Below are 17,270 nucleotides of genomic sequence, written 5' to 3' on the forward strand. Positions count from 1 at the left end.
AGTTGTTTGGTGTCAAAGGGCATTCACGAGAAAGACTACAGAAATTTGACCTTGGATTTACTGTCTAAAAGGAAGATTAAACCAAAGCGACAATTTGATAAAGGGAGACAAAGGGAAAGAAAGATGTGACCTGGACACTCAAATCAAAGATAAGAAGTGCTCAGTCACAGTAACAACAGGGATGTTTGGCGCAGACCAAAGAAGAACTTTATCCCCATCATGGTGGAAACGTTTATGCCTACTTCTTATATTTACTTAAATAGAAGCACTAAAACCACATGATGAAATCAATCTGTTACAAATAAAAGTCTGAATTTAAAATCTCACTTAAGTATTGTTAGTTAATGAGAGCAGACCCCTAAATATAAATAATCTCCCTCAAGCAGGATTATACTGCTGTATTAAAAACTATTTTCTTATAGTTTTCAATGATTAATCTGCTGGTTGTATGTGATATATGGTTGTGATACATGTAGTCAAGTAAAGAGTGGAGAAGTAGAAAGTGGTATAAATACTAAACACTAAAGTCAAATTTCTATTAGAGCACATCTATCAGCTGTTTTCCTTTATTTACCGGATTTAGGTTGGGTGTCACAGGGCAAGAAGCAAAGTATACGCTGGAGAAGGCTACAGAGGTGACACAGAGACTCAGACCACCACACCTACGGCCAATTTTGGACTGTGGGAGGAAGACACATAATAGACACAGGTGGGAGAACATGCAAACTCCACACAGCCATTGCACCACAGTGCCATCTTAAATAAATATACCCAACATTAGCTGCATACCTTCCATGTCTCCTCATAAAGAACGGGAATGATTATGGAGTGGCTAAGTCAAGAGAAAGTGTAGATAGGCCGTGGCAGATTGCTGCCCCTCCCTGAGCCTGGTTCTGCTGGACCGTTCTTCCTGTTGAAAGGCAGTTTTTCCTTCTCACTGTCGCCAAGTTCTTTGTCATAAGGGCTTGTCTGATCGTTGCTTAATATAAGCGCCAAATCACAAGTATTGATAAGATGAAACTAAATTGAATGATTTGGGGAGGTCTATGCATGAGCCTGTGTGATTTGTATCAAGTTGTCTACAAGAAGTTTCAGCAAAGAAGGATAAAAGCTGCAAATAAACAAATCTGAGATTGAGATTCAAACTTAAGTTTGGATCTGCCTTGAGCTGTGAGAGTTGTCTTGTCCCACTGCTATCCTGATTACATAGCAAATAACTTACATGCAAACCGCGCTGCTCCTACAGTCAGGAGGGCACCGTAACTCGGCATGATCTACAAATGCTAAGAATGGTGGCTACCACAATCAAAAGAAACCCAAAGGAACTCTGCTGAACTGTAACAGCTTCTTCAAAGTAGCTTGGCAAAAGTGCAGTGTAGCGTGGAGGCCCATGGGCATGAACTTCGGCGAAAGAGCGAGAGGGTTGCACGCTTGCTCCACATCCTTCCTATGATAGTAGTTGTAGAGCTGTAATCTGTTTCCTGACCTGAGGATGGGCCGGATGGAGTGCTGGCACTTCAAGGACGAGTCCTTGAGCCCTCGGTTGTCTCTCAGGGGTCGGACGAATTATAAACTGAAACCTTTTCATCTGACACAGCAGAGGCGATTGTGCCATCCTGCGTAAAGCCTATTGTTTGCTATCGCTGTTGCCTGAATGGCTTATGTGTGCGGATTTCTTATTGAATTGGCTGTTCAAGTGTTTTTCGTTTGTTTATGACATTATCTGTTTTATATTCGTAATGAGATTTAGTAACTCCCTGGACAGCGCTTTGTTAGGCTATCATCACAATTTAGTGTGTTTATTTTTCTGTGAAGCCGAAGGCTCTGCCGGCCTGAAACCGAGGGAACATTTTAATTACAACCATTCAATCACAACATTGTGTTTTAAGGTCAGAGAGGTGGATTGCCGTAAGGGCTCCGGAGTGGAAACACATGCCCACAATAACAAACAATAATCCTTTGACTCCCTGTTATTCAGCTCTCTCCCTGAGGTCAGGCTCTTCATAGCTGAGGAATCACACCATGTTCATATCAAGGAAAAATATTATTTCTCATATGTCTCATCAACAGCTGCTGCTTAATGTGTGGACTGTTCTAAAGGCACAGCAAGGGAGGAGTCCGGAGACACTTTAATGCTGTAATGGATTTCCAAGTGGCGAAGCAGCACATTATTATATATATCTCACTGGACTTGCGCTGATTATTCTGCACTTTCCATACGATGTTTGTCTGACCACCGCAAAGGTGACCCTGACAGTTCACAGATAAAGCACACACCTGCACCTGAAGGCCCATCTCTGTGCGTGCGCATGATTACACAAGCGCACACCCCCTTCTGCCCTCTCTGACTTATGGTACACAGGTTTTCAATTTTCCAAATCCCTCCCTGTACGATAAAACGGGACTGATAGCGGCTCGCTACGGGCATGTTGTGCTCCTAGTACATGACTTTTATTCACACTCTGAGGACTCCCCGAGGAGGATGGATGAGTGGGTGGTGGGGGTTAACAGGATTTGGTCAAGTCTGGAAGAAACTCTGTGCAGTTTAGTCTTGGAGGCATCATTACTTACATCTGACCCGTTGGATGAGTTATTACGGAGACTTAATAGAGAGGCACTCCCTCAGCTTATGTTTGTTTAACGTGAGGAAGAATTTGTGTCCAGAAGCATGCCAGAAGAGATCTTTCCTTTACATCAAATTAACAACCAGCATTTGACCTAAACACATAAAACTGCATTGACAGTTTGGTGTCAGAAGGATTTAAAAACATTTTTGAAATTTGAGCCTATTTTTGATACATCAAAAATACCATTCCTTCTTACATTCTTATATTTGTCTGCAGGCTGCCTCTGTTGCTTTATCTCGCAGTGGCATTTGTTTCCTTCCTGTGGTGACTGCAGTGCTCCCGTGGTGGCTTTGTAAGAATTTCTGATGGTATTAGGATTACCTGCTAAGCTATTTAGGTGTCAGGACGACTTTAAATGCTTTGGGAAAAATCCATGACAGAAAATCAATGCCAAACGGTTCTGCAGCAACGCAACAAATGGGAAAACCCACAGCTCCAATATTGCAGTGCTCTTATTGCACGTTTTTATTATCCTCCACAGTTATTATCCGCAGTTCTAAAAGTCTTTAATACAGCAGGAAGGAACTTTGTCATGGATGTTTGGCTGACCCTCCACACCCCACCTCCCTAGCCCGTACACACCACCTCACACGCTCACACCCCTCTCCAGCTTGTTTTATGAACTGGGTGGGTGGATGTGGATGCGCTCCCGTCACGAGCAAAGGAAAGGGAAATCGTTGAAAATCCCATTCAGTGCCTTATGCATCCTTTTAAACTAAACGAGGGGGGAAATTGTGTGTGTGGTGTGTGTGTGCTTTTCCTTTTCCTCAGCACTTCGGCTATGTCCTCTCTGCGCAAAGCAGCCCACAGACAGACAGCGTTCACCTGAGTTTCCCCCCCTTAACCCCACCCAAGGACCTTCATTGAAACCAGCTTCTCCACTAAGAGCCTGTTAAAACCAACCTGTCCTTTTTCTTTTATTCTTCTAAAAAAAAAAATTTAAAGAGAGAGAAACTCAGCTCAAGCTTGTGCACTTCTGGACCGGAGATCTGGAGATGAAGACAGACTTTATGCTGTTCTGTCGGACTTGGATTGGACTAGCATACGCCTCAGGTGAGGAGACATCTCATAACGCAATGAGTCACGGTGGAAGTTTTGAGCGCAACTTTATTTAAACGAAAAACAAAGTGAGGTGTTGCACTCTAGGTTTACACCGGCTTTCCTCTGCTGTGAGGTGGATTGAGCTTTTAATTTAAGTTGCTTTAAGTTTTACTCGAGGTTTGAACGAAGCCAGGTGGATGTTAATTGTGCGCATTTGTGCGTAGGGGCTACTTCCCGTGTTATCAGCGTGTTATTAGCTGCAAAGTTTATGCGTAAAAACTTTAACCCACTTTTAATCAGTCCTTTTGACAAACACTAAGAGTGCACATCTTTTGGTAGGGTGTAAGACTCAACAAGTCTACATGCAGATAGGCACTAGGGGGAGGCATGTTGTTGTTCTGTTTGATGAAGATGTAGCTGTTAATCGATGGTGCCTTAATCTCAGGAGATACAAAAACACCAGAGGATTCAGCTGAGCTGACTTTTAGTGACTTTGCATCAGTTGTGTGTGTAGAGCTCACTGGGCTCCCATATGTCAGTGAGGGTCCAGAGCTTTTCTCTGCAATCTTCTGGTTTTTGGTTTTTTTTTTTTGTGGCAAGCAAAAAGCTCTGCCTGCACACGTCTTCCATTGTCACTTGTGTGTCTTAAAGTCAAACAAGTTCAGCCAGGCTGTGTCTAAATAATCTAAAGCACGCTGGTCCTCTATGCACGGTTTAAATTAGATGTATGAAACATCTACAGCCGAGAATGCTCGCAGCTTTCCGTAAATGACTGCATGTGGATGTGGATGAGCTGTGCCGGTTGGGTCACATGAATCCACTGAGAACAAGAACCAAACCCGAGTTTTCATTCCCATCAAAAAAAATGTGACCTTTGAATTTTTAAAGCTCTGTATAATGTTTTTCTCATCTTACGAGCCTACTCTGCAGGGTGTTCATCCATACAGAGGCCCTCTGCTTCTCAACTGGTACAGAAAGCATAAAAATGAAACAGAATGTCGAAGAACTAACCTGGAGGCATTTTTCAAGTCTCACAGTGGGAACTTACGGGATTGATTGACACTCTGAAGCGGAGAGGTGGGAGAAAGATGGCAGTTTGAAGCTCAGAATTGCTGCTTTTTAAAATCACTTCAGACTGGAATCAAGTCAAGCGTCATGTTATGCTCAGCTGCTTTATATAGGATCCAGACTTGCTGAGGGCTAAATATGGTCTTGAGGTGTTGGAGATGTGGAGTTAAAGCAAAGTGTTTCTTGTCTTTTTTTCCCACTCGTGAAACAGCATCCAAGACAGAAACATCAGAGATCTTTGTCTGTGTCTGCCTCACTTATAAAATCTCTCATCAAATAAATTCAACAAAACAAAGTCTTGTGTTTAAAGATTATGCACGTCTTTGGCCTGAGGGATTTTCTTAACCCTCCTAACCCCACACTTCCCAGATTTCTTTCTTTCTCAAATGCGTGACATTAAAAAGCCATTTCTGAGTTTGATGTAACTGTAACTAGATCACAGACTTGCCCTTATTATGATCAGAGGGAGAGATTAAAGGTGAGTCCATTGTAGACCCGCCAGCCCAGAAGTCATTGTCATAAGATGGGGAGAGCAGATAATCTACGCAGCAGCTGCATTTAAAAAAGCTCCTGCCCGAGTCATTTTGTCCCATCTTGCTTTCACGCTCTGCCTCTAGTTTGAATTACAGCAGTGCAAAGACATTCATCAAAGAAATTCTGTCTTATTTAAGAAAGACATCACGGGGGAAACTTCTGCTGCTGTTTGACAGCGTTGGAATGAATAGCGAGTCACTGATTCCTTCATTCTCCCCTCATAATTTCCTTCATTTTGTTGCGCCGTAAGTGGCTTTTTAAACCCTTTTTAAACCCAAAATGAGCCACATATGAGAAAAAAGAGAGAAAACAAAAAAAGAAAACCTGAGCTCCTGAGCCAAATGATCTTTGGCTTGCTCTCTGTCTTGGGTGCACAGTGTTGATATTGCTTTTAGCAGAGTGTTTTCTGTACGCATACCTCTGCTTGATCAGATCATCCCAGAAATCTGACTCTCAACTTTGGGTATTATTCTAGTTGTACCCTTATAGAGGTTGAGTTGTTTTAGCTAACAATACCCCCTCCTGGTTCTCAGTGCTGATCTCAGGATTCAACCTCAGGACTCTGCGGTCCATGGTGTCCGTTCTTGAATATCTTGTTCTGTCAGCTACAGAGCCTCCTCTGAGAGGAATGCTGCTGCTGCAGTAAAGTCCAAATAAATAAGGAGTCCAGTGGCTCACTCATCGCTGGCATGGAGCAGTGAGGCCCCCTGGGCATTTGGGGCTCTGGTCACTCACTTTCTCATTATGCTAAAGCGCAAATACCCCAAATACAGCTAGAACTGAGAGATAAGCTCTTTCAACACCAGGAATCTGAATCAGAGGCCAAATATGTGTCCAAGTTGGTGTTAGACAGTTGATGGAAACCATCTGTGGTATTTTTGTTTTCAAATATCTGACCCCTGCATGTTTTCAATGCCCAGTTTCTAGTCATGCTAGTTGCATTGCTTTGCAGTATCCAGTGGCCACCATTCTGGTCCCAATGTAAACATCTAAATAACTAAAGAGAACCATTAACTTTTGGAGAGGCGCCACTTTTCTATTCAACTATTTTGTCTCTTTGTTGATATTTTTGAATTTCATTCGTTATCTTCTCTTGGATCAGCTGTCATAGCACAAAATCCCAAGAGCTCTGGTGATACCCCGACATTTCTAATACCACCTTAAGAGTGACGTTAGTGGTTTTGGAGGCAACATCTCACTAACAACCGATCACAACCGATCGGGATGCCATGAGATTTGATAAAAGCTCCGTCTCTGTGAAGATGAGCTTTAGTCACTTCAGCGATCCCCACATGCTTTTCATGTAAAAATATAGTATAGTAATGCTGCTGTGAGATAATACAATGACCAGCCTCACCACCCATTTTGAATGTTATTAGCCACTTTTGAATTTTTCCCTTTTACTCTGTATGTGGTGCACATCTTCATTATTAATTGGACATTTGCACACATGGGGGCGACTATCGGGGGTGGCAAAAATGATTTTCTTAAGGGCCCACATGAAAACCTGGGCCAATAAGCTGAACTCAGTTTAGCTCAGTGTTAATGTTATCTTTTTACAAGTTTATTGGTGTAGCCCTCCACAACAATACCAGTTTCTCATGAAGCCCAGTTGGGAAAATGAATAGCCCACTCCCACGTGGCTCATGAAGTAGTTTGATCGCCTGTCCTCCAATGTGACAAGGGATTAATGGGGGATTTATACCTCTATTTTAAATTTACACCACAGGTGGGTCATAATCGTAGACCCCTCTGAAACCCTACAGCACTACTTATGCCACAACCTGATGTCCAGCTCAATGGAAGAGTAACTGAGGGAACTAAGGGAATCATAATCGCTGCCTTAACATAAGGACTCACGTTTCATCAAATTCCTGGAGGGAGATTGCAGAACGGAAATCAAAAATTGGAACGGACGTGAGGAAAATGACAAGGAAGTGGAAAAAAGTTGAGAGACAAATATGTTTGCCTCCAAAAAAAATAAAATAAAAACAATTTTAAAACCCATCAAAAACCAAAACTAACCACAACAAAGAGCGGGGGCCCGGGAGGAATAAAACATCCCAGTATTTTATTTGTTTCTATTGTGGCTGGCATATAAAACACCGGAACACAATCACAAGGAAACTAACATATCACACACGCACAAGGATGAGTGCTGGCAACAGCATTGGCCATTTACGTAGGTTATGTCGTAGGCTGTCCAAAGATTCACTGCACAAGTCTAAATCAGCCGTGGGAAGGGCCTTGAAGGTGGGGGTGCTGAATTAGGCAGGCAGGCAGGCGACGGGGTACTAGAGTCTAAGGTATAAAATTATATTATATTATATATATTGCAATTATTGCTTAATTATAATATTAAACTGCTCATCAGCAGCTCATAATAAGCCAAAAGTTGCCTTCATCTGGGTGCAGGTTATAAACCTCCAAATTTACACTCAGAAATTAATTTTACTCTTGAGGCACACTCCTGTTCAGAGTCTGAGCATATTTAGCTGGTTATGGGCAAAGCCTCTGAGTAAGTCAGAGTCATGTTAGCAGGGGGTCAAAGTTCACAAAGGTTTAGTGGACAGTTGGAATGTGTTCTGATAACAAGCAGACTAGTTTTTTAACTTGTTTCTTACGTTTTAAAAAACGTCTGTGCTGCTATATCTCTATGGTGCGACTAGCGTGTGTTGCTAACTTTTGGAACTATCGTGAGACTCCATGATCCGCCATTGCTGTAAGAAAGAGAAAGGCCCATTGGACCTTTTTCATCTTTGTGGTACGGACTCTTCCGTTCAGTGGCTCTGGTGATGTCTGCCTTTTGCAACAGGGGGCGCCCTAGCATCCGCAGCACCCCTGCTGCCTACAGTCTTGGCTGTGAGTGTGTTTGGGCAAAATATTGAACCCCAAAATGCCCAAAAGCGTTTATCAGTGTGTATGTTTGAGAGATAAGCATGCTTCATATGTTGTATAAAGCACTACATGAATGTCTGTGAATGTGTAAATGTGGCATGGAGATGTTAATAATACTATAAAAACACTTAAATGTCAATCCATTTACGAGATGGGAAAAGACTTTGCCATTCCAACTTCCAAATTGCCAATAGAGTTTTAGTTCAGTTGTTTGCAGGCATAAAAAAAGGTCATTAACATATTAAAATGTATTTAAACAAACAACAAACCCAAATACATACACAAATAGGCCCACACGGACAATCTAAGGAGCAGTCTACAGCATTCAGTCTGCAGTCTGTAGGCAAGGGACGAGATTTTTGGTACCAGAAGCTTTCTCTGGTTTTAAAGTACTTGTCATTTCTACATGTAGCTGTAATCGTCACATGTGCATGCAGAGACCGACAGATGGAACAGGAATATGAATCAGCCATCCGGTGTCCACTGTCCGGACATCCTGATACATTGGAAGCCCAAAAATATTGGCTGTTGCTCCCAGAGTCAGCTAGCTGATGGGTTAACAGATTGCCTTGATAAGAGGGAGGTTGTGACCCACTTCGTAGCTAAATAATTGCTACAAAGCCACAGGTGATGTCAAAACAGTTCAAAAAGAAAATTAATCAGTACTTTCATCATGTTGCACTCAGTTGGTGATGTATAAACTGACAGATAATTGTGTGTTAACAATCAAAAAAGAGAAAAATCAGCCTTTGTCTTGTTGTATGAATGGTTCCATTGACCCACCACAAGAAAATAATGGTTATTCTTGGTTATTCGGCCCTTATTGTAGCACCTTTTCAAAATCAATAGAGTTGTCGTATGAAAAAGAGAAGTTATACAAATGGCCATGAAGGGATTTTTCAGAACCATATCTCCATGGTCATTTCAGTGTCCCTGCTGTGCAAATGAAATGTTTCAGTGGGCTCTATTTTCTTTGCACTCTTTAAAAAAAAAAATCTCACCACACTTTGAATAATTACTGTGCAGAGGAGGTTTCACCTATTGATTTTCCTCCTGTCTCTCATGTTCACCCAGGCCTGAGTTTCATGTTGCAGTCCATCACAAGGACAGCATTTTAGCGACGCTTTGATGGCTGAATACTTGAACTGTGAGTCTCTGAGTGTACAGAGCCACCCATGGAGGGTGAAGAGCTTATACAACTGCACGAGTGAGTGCTGTGTCACTGCCGTTGTTAATCGACATTAAAAAGAAAAACAATTGTGAGGAGTCGTGCACAATCTGTCGTGTCAGCTGGGTGTCATTCTACGGGGCGACAGGTTGATGATCAAATGAGAGAGTCCAGAATAATCAGGGGGTTTCAGTTCACAGCTACAAATGTGTTGACTTCACAAATTGTCATGACACGCTAATGCAAAAGTAATTGCATGGGATCCAACAGCCATACGAGGCAGTGACGACATTTATTGTAAGTTATGTTGTGAGGCGCAGGAGGAAAATTCTTCCTTTGTGGCATCCGTGGCCTGATACCTCTAAAGGCAGAGACCGGCTCCTCGGACGCAGTGCCTGTATCGCAGTTATATTACAGCACTCCAAAGTGCCTCTGTTGCTTAGAGACAAACATAATTTGGAGCCCTCGTAATTCTAGCTAGAGTCGCCATCGCTATTACTTTCAAACTGCTGCTCAGGCTCGGGCAGCTGTGTGGGTTTAGGGTTGTGACTTGTCCGTGTAGCATATTATTGGTCACTCAGAGTACTTGCTGTGCATTGGAGGTCACTTGAGGTTCATGGGAAAGGGTCTATTGGCAAAGCCTGAGGAAATTGCCAGCTTCCCTCCCTTTAGGCACTCAGCACCATAATTGCTGACCCAGTACTCCCTACTTTGCCCTTCTTTTCTCCGGCATCTTAAGCTGCCGCGGTGATTTAGTTTGCCGGGAGATCTGACACGACAGCAGCAGAGACTTGTTTATGGCCCGAGTCTGCACGAATCAGGTAACGAGCACAGCAATGAAGCTCCTTAACATTTGGCTTCTAAAGAGGCACAGCGTGATTTTTATGAGCATGCAAGCCATCACAGCAGGGCTGGATTGTGCTAATCTTTGGCACTAATGTTGGCATTCTTTCTTTTTGTACAGCTAGTTGTAAAAGGAACATTTTAGATTCTTCCACACAAAATCATCATTGCCAGAAACAGGGGCAGAGCATTTACCAGAATGTACTTGCTTCCCTTCTCAGTGGAGGAAGCAATATCTCAGTTATAATAATGATGACAAGCCAAAAAAAAAAAAAAAAAAAAAGAGTCACTGCTGCAAAGGAAGAGTTGAGCTGTCCGGTGTGCCTGTGTGGCAGGTACAGGAAGGTTTAGTCAGGGTCAGAGGTTTTAAACATAGGAAGCTGGCCCAGATGGCTTGCCGTGGCATCCTTATGTTTGTAGCCCTCCTCTGGCAGGATGTTGGAAAGGCTTTTTCTCCCCCAGCAGTGGAGAGGACAGGGATGTGGTGGATGTCATCCACCTATGTAGTAACAATGAAATCAAAGCCAGGCTGCCAGTCAGCCAGTCGCCTGGATTTGGCCCGGCCTTGTGTCCAGATGACAGAGGAAGCTGGGAGAGAGAGGGAGAGAGGGAAGCGTGTCAGAGCCCGTGGCTGACTGACTTCACATCCAAAGTGCAGGTCTGCTCCGTGGCCTGCTTGGCCTCCCGTCCTTCGGCAGATATATGGTGCTATTTCAGAGCCCTCTAGCCTTGGACCTCAGCCAGTAACACAGTAACAGTGTAGCTGCATCCTCAAGCTGCTCTTAATTTTAACCCTCGCCACCAAAAAAAGTTGAAACATTTTGTACATTCTTTTCATGTGTGTTTCGCTTTCCTTTTTTTATTACTGTAATTAAATCTAAACCGAATTTCCATTGGAACTTTGCTCATGGATATTTTATATAACCACACAGCGACTCCGCACACGCCTTACCATAATCATTATATCTGTGAAAGACTTTATTTTTAAATTCCCTTGAGTCACTCCTGTGTGCTAAAACTAAGAGTCTGACAAGTTATTTGTTTGCAAATGGTTCCTCTTTTCCTGTTCCTGTCATGTGACTGATCAGAAACAAAACTACAGAGGGGAGAGGAAAACGCTGACGGCAAAATCATCTTTAGTGTCCATGAAAACGGGAAGCGGGAGACGCGTGAATATGATAAAGAAAACAGGAAATTTGCTCGCAGTGAAAAACACCGCTCTGCTTTTCACACGAGCGCCCTGTGTCGCTCCTGAGGAGAGAGAGCGAAAGAGAGAAGGGCTCATCTTCACGCCTACTCGCCTTTAATGCCCACGAATCCCGCTTGCCTTGCATCCGCCTGATTCTCAGAGAAGCTTTACATTTTTAACTGGCTTAAAGTGCCCTATGGCACTGAAGCTTTCTCTCTGTGTGTGATTTATCTAGTCAGCAGGTGTCCTTCACAGACTATAGGAAGCCCACATTCAGTATTGCGTAAATGTGACAAAAACTCCCAATGTGAGCCTGCAGAGAGGTCAGCAAATAAAATGTGAGTGCGCATATCAAGAGGCTTTTAAATGGGTTAAAAATCCAGTGTGTATGAATCACCGTAGGTCCACTAACTTCAGCAGTTCTGCAGTTCATCTTGCAAACGTAGTACATTTGGATGTAATGTTGCCCCTGGAACTTTGATTATCTGGAAATTCTTCTTGTTTTCTGCACGAGAAAGAGAAATCACACTGATGTACTGCTTCTGTTGAGCTCCCAGCCATCAGTAGGGGAAACACAAATGGGAACAAGAGATTTGAAACACACATTTTTTTGATTTATGGATTTCTGCTGTGCGCACAGGTTTCCTCTTAATAAAAGGGAATTTTTCCCCCCGTTGTTGCTATAATCAAAGGAAGCCGTGCAGTAGGCTTCTCTCTGAAATATTGTGAGAGAGCTTGACCTTATTATGTCAAGTGCCCCCTGAAATGACATCTGTTGTGATTTGGCATAATGCAAATAAGATTACATTGAGCTGAATGATATGGGTGAAAATCAGGCTGGAAATGCGAAGGCAGGAAACAATTGGACCTGGCTGGCTCTAGCATGCTGTGCATTCAAGCATGCATATGATTTTGCTGTTCTAATGTAAACCAAGCCTAATAAGCTTTGCTGTGCATCTGCAAGTGTCCCAAATAAATTAAACTTTTCCAGCATTATTAAAATCCTTTTTCTTTGTATTCAAAGCTGGAAATTGCTGCAAAACACTGGGATGCAGACGTTTTATGGCCCGTTAGGCATTCTGAGTCTTTCGAATTAATAAAATGCTGTTTACAGATTTTATTTGACAGGAAACCAGTTGCACTTCTTTCCTCCCTGTCAACCAGTTAGGAGGCTGGCACATCAAAGCGAGGCCCAATGGCACTTGTGGAGTAAACAGACACAGTTGTCCTTGCAAGTGTTTGACTTCTGGCACAGAGCTCACATATATACATCTGGGACTTCCATCTTGTAGAAAATCAGAGGGGCCTGCTTTGGGAAGTCATCCGGCCGGTGTAACCATATCCCTTTATATGGCTGATGTCAAACATGGATGGAACTTTTTTTGCTTTTTTAATATTTTTTTTTATGCCTATTATTTCTCCTCTTTTACAAATCTTTTAAACGAATCTAAGAATGGGTTGTCACAAAACAAGAGAGAAATTCTATTTTCTCAAGAGAAATGTTAGGTTTCTTTACAAGGACATGTTGAGTGAGCTGCTTCTCTGTTACAAAGCCATGTCAAATGACTGTCAGTGAGGAGGTTAAATCTTCTGCAAGTCTTGAAGACAGAATTTAATTATTTTTGACAAGCCCTGGTGATCAGAGTGTCAGATACCGAGAAGTCGGTGAGCCGAATCACAAGGTTTCTAAAGTCATCGAGTCGCTGTCACTTCAGCTGCTTCAGACATAAAGGAGGCTCGGAATTAGCCTGTCTCTATGAGAGCACAACACTTAAGTGCCTGAAGTCATTTATAAATCTAATGTTATGTGTTTATATCATGTGTAATCATTAGATAACAGAATCCAGCATGAAATTACTGTGATATTTGTTGGTCGAGGCTAATCTCCCGAAGCTGCTGCTTATCTCTGCACCACCAGCTGGAATGCATGGGAAAGAGGGGAACCAGGCTTGAAATATTTTTCTGGCTCTCTGTCCGTGTTCACATTTGTAAGGTGCTTGTAAATGGGCCAATCACCACTCATTTTGCTGTTTCAGGCCAGGGAGTCATTCCGAATAGGGTTTCGACATACAATCATCTGCGAAAATGATTTATACCAATGATTTGGCACGATCCAACACATTTTCCAGCAAACCTACTAAAGTGTACATCGCTGTTAACCATTCTCTATATGTCTGTATTTAATTTTGTATGCCTGTGTGGGCGGCTGCGGTTTGGGAGGGAGTGCACATTGTTCACTAATTGGAAGGTCAGCGGTTCAATCTCCAGTTTCTGTAGCAGTTAGAAAAAAAGTGTTAACATGTGTGTTATTGTGTTTTACATTTAAAATATACACGCACTGGCCTCTTCATCAGTTACGATGTGTTAGTGCTGGTTGGTCCCGAGTGTTCCCTGAATTCAAGAAGGTGCTGGAAACATTCCTCGGAGATTTTTGAAAGCATCACACAGTCGATGCAGATTTGTCAGCTGCACATCCATGAAGTGAATCTTCTGCTCCAACACATCCCAAAGGTGGTCTGTTGGATTGAGATCTGCTGACTGTGGAGGCCACTCGAGTACACTGAACTAACTGTCAGGGCAGGTTGGATCCACGCTTTCATGTTGTTTATTCCAAATTCTGACCCCAAATCAGACCAGGCAATGTTTTTCAAATCTTCTACTGTCTAATTTTGGTGAGCCTGTGTGAATAGTAGCCTCAGCTGCTTATTTTTAGTTGACAGGAGTGGGCGCATGGTGTGGTCTTCTAGCCCATCTGCTTTAAAGTACAACGTGCTGTGCATTCAGAGATGCTCTTCTGCATAATTTGGCTATAATGAGTTCCTGTTGCCATCCTATCAGCTTGAAGCAGTCTGGTTATTCTCCTTTGACCTCTGATATCAACAAAGAATTTTTGCAGAGAAAACTGCCTCTCTCTCTCTGTATTTTCTTTTTTTTCAGACTCCGTAAACCCTTAAGATGGTTGCTGGGAAAATCCCAGTAGGTCAGTAGTTTCTTAAATACTCAGACCAGCCCCACATCTCACTTAAATGGCCTTTCTTCTCCATTCGGATGCTCAGTTTGAAGTTAATCAGGTCCATGTCTGCATGCATAAATGTATTTCGTTGCTGCCAACTGATTGGCTAATTTGATAATTGCATTAACGAGCAGCTGAACTTGTGTACAAGTAGTTGGACTTTATGAAGCTCCAGGTGTTCATCAGCTAATGTGACTTCATGTTAAATTTGGAGATGAGTTAGCTGATCTGTAACTTGAACACCACATTTGCCTGACCTTTTTTTTGTCAGTTACACTGACATTATCAAGCAATGCAATGTGCCCTGTATTAGTTGCTGTATTACAACGCAATGACACAGGACATAAAAGACTGTGTGTCTCACACAAATGATGAGAAATCAGTGGCTGCATTTAATGTCAGCAAATGCATTATACATAAGCCATGACTTAAAAAAGAAGTGGCCAGAAACAATTTAAAACTAATTTAAACTGTCGCCCAGGTGCTAACACCAGTTAAATAAAAGCAAATTAAAGACAAACTAGACATAACTGAGACACTCATTTTTCTTTAGGAAGCTTGAAGCCTTGTGTACTGAAGGATAACTCAGATTACTCACTGTCCACCCACCGACTGTCCTCCAGCTGAAGCTCTTGTTCAGGAACACAGCTCTTGCAATACACGGTGACCATTAACCTTTCTGTTCTTCACAGTTTAAGGCATACCCAGATAAATGAGTGATTGTCATTGCAGTCTGCCATGAAAAGCAGCATGTAAGCTCAAACCAGGAAAAAGTGTTTATTATCATGACAAGACACGTTATCAGCCCCAAACTTTCAGGATCCGATGTGTTCGGTTTACTTTGGCATTCGCCTCGTGTGTTTTTAATTGTATTTGACAGAGTGCAAGCAAACACTAATGGGATTATATATATGTGCTGAAACGCTTTGTGCAGCTGATGGAGTGACAGGTCTCCATATCTGGGGTTTCGCGGTTTGGAAAGAGAGCGTATACATTTTGAAGCACATCCATATGGAAGATATTGACATCTGGCACAAAAATTTGCCATCGCTGTTAAACACGGGGTGAAAGAAACAGCAGCCTCTGCACTAACATGGATGAGAGTCACCTACAGTATATACTCCCTTCCGCCACTCATCAATCAGCAGAGAGGTGAGCGGTGCTTCGACCTGCAGTCATGCGAAACCCAGCACAAAATAAGTTCCGACTCCTTCAGCAGATGCGAGATAGCCACTTAGGATGACGAGTGATACACAAGAAATCCAAATTATCGAGTTGGTGCACGTTATTTTCAGACTGCCGCTTCAGAGGTGCTGAGCTCAGCAAACATCGGCGTATATGACATTAATTCTGTCAGTTTGAATGATCTGTGATTTCTGGGAGCTTTTAGCTCAACTCCGTGTGGGTGTGATGCTGCTTTTCCCTTTCCTGTGACACACACACATCTACTGCACGCTGTAGCTTTTGTTTTTAAAAAAAATCCACAGCTGAGGTGTTCACGGTAATGGTAAATGTTTGTGTTGTAGCTTCCCCTCCTTCAACAACCTACACCTCCAACAGCTTGGCATTTTATCTCTCAGGCATGCCAGTCATTAATGACATTTCAAAAGTGATGTAAAATCTGCGTGTGGCTTGCCAGTGTGTGATCTCCCAACAGATTTTTCTCAGGGAAGCATCCATCACCGAGACTCATCTACAAAGGGGATTTAGGACCCAGTTCATCACTCAGTCTGCACGTCTAACAGCTGTCACCATATGTCAGCCTGCGTGCAGGATTCTTACATATTATATATTGTTTGTAAGTCAACTGTATCTCTAGAGTCAGAGATCGATATCATTTTAGTCCAACACTATTGTACAGATTGCTGTAATGAAGGTGGTTCAATTTGTGGGGAATAATTAAAAAATGGCAGAAATGAATAAAGTCAGATGTGTGGGTGGCAGAGTGTGCGCTGTTCACTGCCACCTCTTTGATATTATTTCTGTGGCGGATCTGCTTAGTGAAGTAATTTGTCATTTGTACTTTCTTTTATTGTTTTTGATGCAAAATCTCTTTAACAATAGCTCTTTAAAAAAGTTTATGCACCTAAGTGGTGCTTAAAGGGATGTAAACAGTAGACTTCATTGTCCAAGTGTGACATTTTGTGCACCCGGTCATCCATACTGACCTCCTTCTGGACATAACACCACCTCTACCTTTAATTTTTTTAGAACAGCTACTACTCACAGAGGCATGAGAGGCCATGTTCAGAAAAATGCACGTCTATAAAGCATTTTTTTCTAAGTGGTGGTAACAATTTTTGGTATCAGAAATTAGCATTTTTTTTATGCCGCTCTGATTAGCACCAATTCACAACAACAGTCAGCTTAAGGTGGTTTATATTCTAAGGTAAAGACTGAACAATATTAGATAGAAACCCCAACAATCAGATGACCCCCTATGAGTAAGAACTTGGAGACAGTGGGAAGGAAAACCTCACTTTAAACAGGAAGAAACCTCCTGCAGAAACAGGCTAGTTTAGGGGTGGAGCTGGGAGTGAGGGGAAAGCTCTGCCTCCCATTCTACTTTTATAAACTCTAGGAACCACAAGTAAGCCTGACGTCTGAAAGAAAAGTGCTCTGTTAGGATAACAAGGTACCGTGAGGTCCTTATGAATACGATATGGCCCAATTCTTCAAAATTATGTATTTGAGGACAAAAGACAGTGAATGAAAGTTTGTGGCAGGAAAGATAACAAAGAGCTGACAAACATAAAAGTGATCCAAAGTGCTGAAAGGCACAGTTGGCAATTTTCGCAAATTCGTCACAATAAATGATTCATATCTTTGTGCACATTTTACTAGCACACATCATTTAATCTACTGTTGACATAAAATGCTGATGCGAAC

The 17,270-nt window shown here is 42.4% G+C and overlaps 1 protein-coding gene across 1 annotated transcript in view; it reads left to right on the top strand.

Moving 5' to 3' along the window:
- Positions 1-3,247: 3,247 nt before the first annotated feature.
- The window catches only part of flt4 (fms related receptor tyrosine kinase 4), a 47,756-nt gene continuing 33,733 nt past the window's right edge, over positions 3,248-17,270 (top strand). The window contains exon 1 of the mRNA XM_085422133.1: positions 3,248-3,680. Within this exon, the coding sequence (XP_085278259.1) occupies positions 3,623-3,680 (58 nt within the window). The 5' untranslated portion in view covers positions 3,248-3,622. The remainder of the gene's footprint in view (positions 3,681-17,270) is intronic.

Source organism: Rhamphochromis longiceps, linkage group LG2 (genome assembly GCF_057381845.1).
Source record: "Rhamphochromis longiceps isolate RC_006_pf linkage group LG2, R_longiceps_female_GT1.1, whole genome shotgun sequence".
Taxonomy (NCBI): domain Eukaryota; kingdom Metazoa; phylum Chordata; class Actinopteri; order Cichliformes; family Cichlidae; genus Rhamphochromis; species Rhamphochromis longiceps.